The sequence below is a fragment of the Pecten maximus genome, unplaced genomic scaffold (genome assembly GCF_902652985.1).
Source record: "Pecten maximus unplaced genomic scaffold, xPecMax1.1, whole genome shotgun sequence".
NCBI lineage: Eukaryota > Metazoa > Mollusca > Bivalvia > Pectinida > Pectinidae > Pecten > Pecten maximus.
In genome coordinates, this window is record NW_022980961.1 from 1 (window position 1) to 9,373 (window position 9,373).

At 38.7% G+C, this 9,373-nt stretch overlaps 1 protein-coding gene across 1 annotated transcript; it reads left to right on the top strand.

Moving 5' to 3' along the window:
- The first annotated feature begins 4,165 nt into the window (after positions 1 to 4,165).
- Positions 4,166 to 7,511, top strand: LOC117319840 (N-acetylgalactosamine kinase-like). Its single transcript, XM_033874563.1, has 4 exons — positions 4,166 to 4,247; positions 4,843 to 4,931; positions 6,676 to 6,802; positions 7,232 to 7,511. Exons 1-4 carry the CDS (start codon positions 4,198 to 4,200, stop codon positions 7,509 to 7,511), a joined length of 546 nt encoding a protein of 181 aa, XP_033730454.1. The 5' UTR covers positions 4,166 to 4,197.
- Positions 7,512 to 9,373: the final 1,862 nt, after the last annotated feature.

A 9,373-nucleotide genomic window follows, 5' to 3' on the forward strand; every position in this document is an offset into this window, starting at 1 on the left:
CGGAACACTCACAATCCGCAACACTCACAATCCAGAATACGAACAATTCGGAATATTCACAATCAAGATCACTAAAAAAATCCGGAACACACACCGGGAATCCGGAATATTTACAATTAAGAACACTGTTCTTGACTAATGGTGCACTTTAGTGTATTAAAGATATTGTTTCTTTCGCCATTTTACTCTATTTCAATAAAATGGATCTAAAGACGGCCTTTATACCAAAACATGTGAAGGATTATATATATAGCTTTAGTAAAATGATAACTTAAGCAGACTCAATTTTGACCAATGTGAAGCCTTTGTTATAGTACTGCCCTCAAACCTCAACCAAACTTTTGTAAAAGAACCTCCCATTTACCCATTTACGTATGGTCCCTGAAATTCCCTTGCAGTTCAATGAACTTCATTCATAATTTACAGGAATTGTTCGAACTTTTATGGGCACTGTATCTGGTTAGCATCTACGATATTTACAAGATACATATCATTATAACAAACAGCACTCAGACATGCCCATCCCCATACAGAAATGCCCATCCCCATACAGAAATGCCTATCCCCATACAGACATACCCATCCCCATACAGAAATGCCTATCCCCATACAGAAATGCCTATCCCCATACAGAAATGCCCATCCCCATACAGAAATGCCTATCCCCATACAGACATGTCCATCCCCATACAGAAATGCCTATCCCCATACAGACATGCCCATCCCCATACAGAAATGCCCATCCCCATACAGAAATGCCCATCCCCATACAGACATGCCCATCCCCATACAGAAATGCCTATCCCCATACAGAAATGCCTATCCCCATACAGAAATGTCCATCCCCATACAGAAATGCCCATCCCCATACAGACATGCCCATCCCCATACAGAAATGCCTATCCCCATACAGAAATGCCTATCCCCATACAGAAATGCCCATCCCCATACAGAAATGCCCATCCCCATACAGACATGCCCATCTCCAAACAGAAATGCCCATCCCCATACAGACATGCCCATCCCCATACAGAAATGTCTATCCCAATACAGAAATGTCTATCCCCATACAGAAATGTCCATACCCATACAGAAATGCCTATCCCAATACAGAAATGTCTATCCCCATACAGAAATGCCTATCCCCATACAGAAATGTCTATCCCAATTCAGAAAAACCCATCCCCATACAGAAATGCCCATCCCCATACAGAAATGCCCATCCCCATACCGAAATGCCTATCCCCATACAGAAATGTCTATCCCCATACAGAAATGCCTATCCCCATACAGACATGCCCATCCCTATACAGAAATGCCCATCCCCATACAGAAATGCCCATCCCCATACAGAAATGTCCATCCCCATACAGACATGCCCATCCCCATACAGAAATGCCCATCCCCATACAGAAATGCCTATCCCCATACAGAAATGCCTATCCCCATACAGAAATGTCCATCCCCATACAGACATGCCCATCCCCATACAGACATGCCCATCCCCATACAGAAATGTCTATCCCAATACAGAAATGCCCATCCCCATACAGAAATGCCCATCCCAATACAGAAATGTCCATCCCCATACAGAAATGCCTATCCCCATACAGAAATGCCCATCCCCATACTGAAATGCCCATCCCCATAGAGAAATGCCCATCCCCATACAGAAATGTCTATCCCCATACAGAAATGCCCATCCCCATACAGAAATGCCCATCCCCATACTGAAATGCCCATCCCCATACTGAAATGCCCATCCCCATAGAGAAATGCCCATCCCCATACAGAAATGCCCATCCCCATACAGAAATGTCTATCCCCATACAGAAATGCCCATCCCCATACAGACATGCCCATCCCCATACAGAAATGCCCATCCCCATACAGAAATGCCCATCCCCATACAGAAATGCCTATCCCCATACAGACATGCCCATCCCCATACAGAAATGCCCATCCCCATACAGAAATGCCCATCCCCATACAGACATGTCCATCCCCATACAGAAATGCCCACCCCCATACAGAAATGCCTATCCCCATACAGACATGCCCATCCCCATACAGAAATGCCTATCCCCATACAGTCATGCCCATCCCCATACAGACATGCCCATCCCCATACAGACATGCCCATCCCCATACAGAAATGCCCATCCCCATACAGAAATGTCTATCCCAATACAGAAATGTCTATCCCCATACAGAAATGTCCATACCCATACAGAAATGCCTATCCCAATACAGAAATGTCTATCCCCATACAGAAATGCCTATCCCCATACAGAAATGTCTATCCCAATTCAGAAAAAACCCATCCCCATACAGAAATGCCCATCCCCATACAGAAATGCCCATCCCCATACAGAAATGCCTATCCCCATACAGACATGCCCATCCCTATACAGAAATGCCCATCCCCATGCATACAGAAATGCCCATCCCCATACAGAAATGCCTATCCCCATACAGACATGCCCATCCCCATACAGTCATGCCCATCCCCATACAGACATGCCCATCCCCATACAGACATGCCCATCCCCATACAGAAATGCCCATCCCCATACAGAAATGTCTATCCCAATACAGAAATGTCTATCCCCATACAGAAATGTCCATACCCATACAGAAATGCCTATCCCAATACAGAAATGTCTATCCCCATACAGAAATGCCTATCCCCATACAGAAATGTCTATCCCAATTCAGAAAAACCCATCCCCATACAGAAATGCCCATCCCCATACAGAAATGCCCATCCCCATACAGAAATGCCTATCCCCATACAGACATGCCCATCCCTATACAGAAATGCCCATCCCCATACAGAAATGTCCATCCCCATACAGAAATGTCCATCCCCATACAGACATGCCCATCCCCATACATAAATGCCTATCCCCATACAGAAATGCCTATCCCCATACAGAAATGCCTATCCCAATACAGAAATGCCCATCCCCATACAGAAATGCCCATCCCCATACAGACATGCCCATCCCCATACAGAAATGCCTATCCCCATACAGAAATGCCTATCCCCATACAGAAATGCCTATCCCCATACAGAAATGCCTATCCCAATACAGAAATGCCCATCCCCATACAGAAATGCCTATCCCCATACAGAAATGCCCATCCCCATACAGAAATGCCTATCCCAATACAGAAATGTCCATCCCAATAAAGACTATGAATTTTGCCAAGTAACAACACAAAAGCGAAAAAGAGCATCTATTCAATTAAATGCCAATAATCAATCAGTATGTAACCAATAGATAGATCTAGTCTATATTGTTATTGTACTGATATGATGTACAGTGTACAAAAGGGATATAAAAACACCACAAACTTGGACAATATTTTAAATCACCATATTTCTATACATAGATCGATTTTTATTCTGACAAAATTAGGAAATTACATTCCTTTGGCAGTCAGCTCTGTAATAAATAATTTATTAAAACTGAAACATCCTCAGTTCGATTTTTTTTCTTTAAAACAATATTTCTGCGGTTGATTCAATGTTACTCTAATTTACTAGTGTGGTGACACCTGAAGGACGACAAAATGTATCAATTCATAATTGACATTATTTTAGTACTTCATAATTTTGTAAGAACGAGTTTATGTAAACAAATGTTGATAGGCCTATAGTATTTTAGGTAAAGTGATATTTGAAAATTTACTAATTTCTATTATTCTAATTTATCTTCAAATGGATTGACAGTGTTTGCATTTACCACATTCGACGGGAGAGTGTTCCATACATCGACAGTTCTCTGTCAAATTTTCTGATATTTAATCTTGATAAAAAAAAAGATAGATCTTGAGGATCCCCGATTTTAAAAATATCTGACACTTCCGGATATTATTTTGTAGGTACCTCTATCATATCGCCACGTGATCTCATCTAAGCTAGTGTTGGTAGACTAACTTTTTGTAATCTTGTTGAATATGATAAGTATTTCAGTCCAGGTATTTTTCACATATATGTTTATCAAATGATAATTTATCTTTATCCAAATGTCCCCAGTGTATGGAATTTCTGGAGGGTGTTGGATTTTAAGTCGGTTTCCCAGATTCAGCTGTCCGTGATAATGCCTTTTGAAATTATAACAAATTTCACTTTTCAAGCGTCTGGGCGACTGTGTAAGACTGCAAAATATTTGATCACATGATCACAAGATGGAGGACGTACCGCCGGTATCAGATATTCCACAACAAAAACAGAAGAGGTATACTGCGTTCTGATGCAAAGACTCCCGTGCACTAACCATGCATGCGTAGTCATAACTTGCAGTTTATTTTTAATGTGTTAATACTTGATTATGATATCGCTTTAAATCTTTACTGACAAACACACGTTGATCGGTTGATGTATACAAATTAACTTCAACTGGTTGATTTTCGACACGTCACAACTGCTGTTCTTGCTGAAGATAGTGATATCACAATAGCGATAAAATGTAGTTAAGATAGATATTGTTATGTTCACAGTCGATATTAAATTGTCATTTCAGAACCATATTAAATTGAATAGCAGTCACAGTAATTTGGCAGCTCGTTGATGTGAAGTTCCAATTGGTCTATACATGTTTATTATCTACAATTTGAGATACCATGTAACGGATCCGGAAGCTGCATATATGTAGATTGACATGAAGACATTAGCCGAATGGAGAAAATCATCATTGCTAAATACTACCCACAAGATTAAACAGTTATATTTTTGTTACAACACTCTCATTGTTTTTCATTTGTTGAAATGCTTTATTGTAAATACTAAATAGTCATTCTGGTTATATTTATCAGTTGACATTTATTCACCAGGTATGATGATATCAAAAATACATTTCTTAAGAAGTATGGAAACCCACCGGAGTTTTTCGCAAGAGCATCGGGCAGAGTGAATATCATAGGTATGTATTGTATAATAGCCTAGGTTTAATTTTTAGCTGGTGGGCAAAGCCCAATAGCTTATGCTATTGTATCTGGTGAAAAGCCTTGTGGGAAGGATTACTAAAATTCAAACGGCCTGTTTGTCTTCATCTATTCCAAATCTTGTCGCGTATGGAAAAGACAGATCACTACTGTTTTTGAGGTTTGAGTGATAAACGGTTAATCTTTAATTCATTTATTTTGATTTTGTCCTCGTCAACATTCTTGTATATAGTATGTGTAGAGCTGTGCTAAAAATAGTGTTTGCAGCACAGCAGATGCTGGTGTATAAATACACATACAGCCAGCGACACAGCAACACATGGAGTCTGGAAACAAAAGGGAACAATCAGAATCTTGGAATTTAGACAGGTGCCTGGTGGACTGAGCACCTCTGTTTTAATATCATGATAAAAGCAGATAAAAAAAATGAGATTGCATGTAGCAGTTTTGGTATGACCTCTTGTTCATGCATTCAAAAAAGAAAATAGAATTCTATTGATTGCATGATTTTACAAAGCTACAATTAGTGAACAGAAATTTTTGTTTTCAATAAACAAAAATATCAAAACTAGAGATATAGTTTTTATCAACACTACATGTGAAACACTGAACACAAGCTAACTTTTTTTGATCATTTGGTTTCTTTTTATCACTCAAACCTCAAAAACAATAGCGACCTGTCTTTTCAATACACGGCAGGATTTTGAAAAGTTGGACCTAGATCATATAAGGAAGATTTTTCATCTCGTCCATTCTAAAATGTATTATAATGGTGATATAGAAGCCCACCAGCTATGTGGCCATGGGCCTCTTTTTTGTTTTTACATGAAATTGTCACCTAACTTTCAATGATTTTACATGCATGGATATCAGAATGTAATCAATTATATAATTCTAAAGTATAAACACATGTGACAAACTGTTTTAATATACATGTATAACAATAACTTTGCCTACTCTGTATATCTATTTCTTTTTTTATATAACATAGTAACACAATTGATGAAGGAAGACAACTTCGTGATTCATGCCCTGACCGCACCTCGAGCTCACGATGTACGACACCAAATCGCCTAGCCAGATATACCCGCAGCTTATATCACTTTGCCACATTGGCGTCTATGTAGCACAGTGGATATAAGCTGCAGGTATTTTCTGGCTAGGTGATAAGGTGCCGTTGATAGTTGAATTTCCTGTCGTAGTTGCACTGTGATGAATATTGCATTTTTTACTTGTACTGTACATGTAAAGTAATGAAAAAAACACTGCCTGCACTTGGGCTCGAACGAGCAACCTCTCGCTCTCAAGGCAAACATCCTGACACAAGGCTAAAGGGAAATGATGAGAGTACACTCCAACTTTTTGTGTGTTATAGCATGCGGACTATGACAGGAAAAATATATTCAAGTAAATCCTTATAGTTTAATTTACTATACACAATCCTGTGAAATTCTTGTATCATTGATGAACACTTTTCCCTCAAAAATTATTAAGCTATTGTATCAGCCAATCAAAAGCGATGTTATAAACAGTGATATCATTTTTCATGTTTTGGCAAACAACATCAAATTTCAAGCCAATGAAAGTACTTGTTACATGCAGGATTAAAATAGAACCTGTCTTCAATGGTGGAAATGTCTTTGGGAGTCAGTGTTGTGATTGGGAAATCACATTTTTTCAATCGACTAATGTCATCAGTTATAGAAATGATCTTTGTTACAGGGGAACATATCGACTACTGTGGCTATTCTGTGTTGCCAATGGCGATAGAACAGGACATCATTATCGCTGTGTCACATAGTAGCACAACAGACAAAATCATGCTCTCAAACATGAATCCTTCTTATCAGTGAGTAAAGTAAAGAATTTCATGCCTTAGTTTTCCTAGTTATAATCCTACACATCCCCCTACATGTACTCGGACTCCTGATGTCATAGTTTAACATTTATATATCTAATATGATGTTACCTCTGCTATTTCATAGATACATACATTTGTATATACATACAAATATAGATTACCTCCAGATAATTATATACCTGGTAATATCTTACAACAGAGTCTTGGGTTAATAAAAATATATTATTCCTCAACTACAGATAACAGTTGTACAATATCACTTTTGAATACTTCTCAAATTAAAAAGAAGATGTAAAAAACTTTGGCTATAAATTGATGTTAGACGAAGTATTTGTACAACTTTTTGAAGCTGTGTCATTTGTATGTACAATGTATGTTTTGAGAGATTTTGAAGCTGTGTCATTTGTATGTTTTCAGAGATTTTCAGTGTAGCATAAAAGACTTTACAATCAGTAAATCAGACCCACAATGGTTCAATTACTTCCTGTGTGGCGTGAAGGGAATACTGGAGTATGCTAAGCCAAATGCACTTCGGGGAATGACCTGTATGGTCAGTGGAAATGTTCCGGCCAGTTCTGGACTGTCCAGTTCTAGTGCTCTAGTCTGCTGTGCTGCCCTAGCCACAATGTACGCCCATGGGTACTCGATAGCCAAGGTAAAGATATCAATAACCATAGATATGGTTCTGGTTGCATGAATTTTAGTTGGCTACCACATAGTAAGGGACAGCTATACATTTGTGCATCCTTCCATTAAAAGATAATTGAACTAGTACTGAGTGAATTTGTGTGTAAATGAATAGGCTCATTGAGTTGATCTTATGAAACATGAAACATTTTCAGTGATGTCACTGTCACCTTCATCAAAGTCTGTATGTCTGATAAAGGTGAGTATTCTTTCCCTATGTTGAAGGTGTGACAGAGAAATTGGAGATTTGTCTGTCACGTCTATGTAGGGGATGGTTATTTACACAGGGTCCTGTTGTTGAAAAAGTTGATGTGACATACATGATTGAATTGTCGCTGTGATGTCATTGTATTGTTGTTAGCATGTGTTATCTGTCAAACCCAAGGTGATGACGAAATCTTTAATAGGAAAACGGGAGACAAATCTGGGAATGGTGGGAGAAAATGAAGTCGCTGAAACATCATGGCCAGATCATACATTGGTTGTGATACCAATTGTAAATACCAATGTCTATTAACTACTAGTGTACAGATTGATAGCGATGGCTTGATAGTGGAGTGTGAATGGGCATTAGACTATATAAGGTTGTTGTATCATTATTCTGGTTATAAATTATAATTACCACAATGATTTTATTATAATTTCTTTGTGGAACACTGCACTGATTATTTTCTTCATAACATAATTTCTGACAGCACTGAACATGTAAAATCAGTCAGAATTATCCTAGTTGCTGGGGAACATACAATAAATATGTGTATGCAACTTTTTATAGTGAAATGTATCAGAAGACAATTTTACAATGTTAATTTGAGTTTGTGATAACAGTCTGTTTTAACAAACTGACATAACATTGTAGGTATTTTCAACAAAAACACAATAATTAAAGATATATAATACAGGTAGTAAAAAGTACATACCATTGTTTGATTGTCAGGGTGCAGCTGGAATGTAATTTTCAGGTATATACAAAAAATTGTAATCAAACAGGTATTGAATTTTAGGTCTCCTGAGACAAAGTCAAAGTCTCGGTTGATCTTTTGTGATTGCCTTTTGTTTGGTGTCGTGCGTTGTCTGCTATGTGTTGTAGACAATTTACATTTTTAACTTCTCATCAACCAACAGGCTGTTGTAACTGGACCGGGAATCGAACCCGGGACCTCCCGCTTGATAGGCAAGCGTTCTAACTATTGAGCCAAAAGTCAGACGTTATGCTTAAGGGCTCAACGGTGTCTAATTTGACCACATTCCTCCCCATCTTGATTTTGAGGTCCTATTTTAGGTCGTGTGCTTCGCCCATCGTCGGTGTTTGTACGTAAGACTTTTTATTTCAAAACGCTATTCCTTCTTAACCCCAAGGCGGATTACTACCAAATTTGATTTGAAGGATTATTAGGGGAGGAAGATTATATTTGATATAAATGAGGCTGGTCTGACCCCTGGGGTCCAAGTGGTGGGGCCCCAAAAGGGGATCTTTGGTGATTTTTTACTTTAAAACCCTACTCCTCCTTAACCATTGAGTGGATTACTAGCTACCAGATTTGGTTTGAATCATTATTAGGGGAAGGCGATTATATTTTTAGGTCATCTGACCCGAAGTCATCATGCTTTGTCCGTTGTCTTGCGTAAACATTTCATTCAAACGACTTCTTCTCAATAACCAGAAGTCCCACGGTACTGATATTGGGCCTGTAGCATGCTTGGATAAAGCCCTACCAAGTTTGTTAAAATGGATGACCTTGACCTTCATTCAAGGTCACATGGGTCAAATAGGCTTAAATCTATTTAACAACTTCTTCTCAATAACCAATGCAAGAGGCCCAGGGAGTTGATATTGGTTGTGTAGCATGCTGGAGTAAAGGGCTACCAAGT

Coding starts and splice junctions, on each gene's coding strand:
- LOC117319840 (XM_033874563.1), top strand. CDS start 4,198: ATGGAGGACGTACCGCCGGTATCAGATATTCCACAACAAAAACAGAAG. Junction 4,932..6,675: donor GGGCAGAGTGAATATCATAG/GTATGTATTGTA, acceptor TCTTTGTTACAG/GGGAACATATCGACTACTGT. Junction 6,803..7,231: donor AACATGAATCCTTCTTATCA/GTGAGTAAAGTA, acceptor GTATGTTTTCAG/AGATTTTCAGTGTAGCATAA.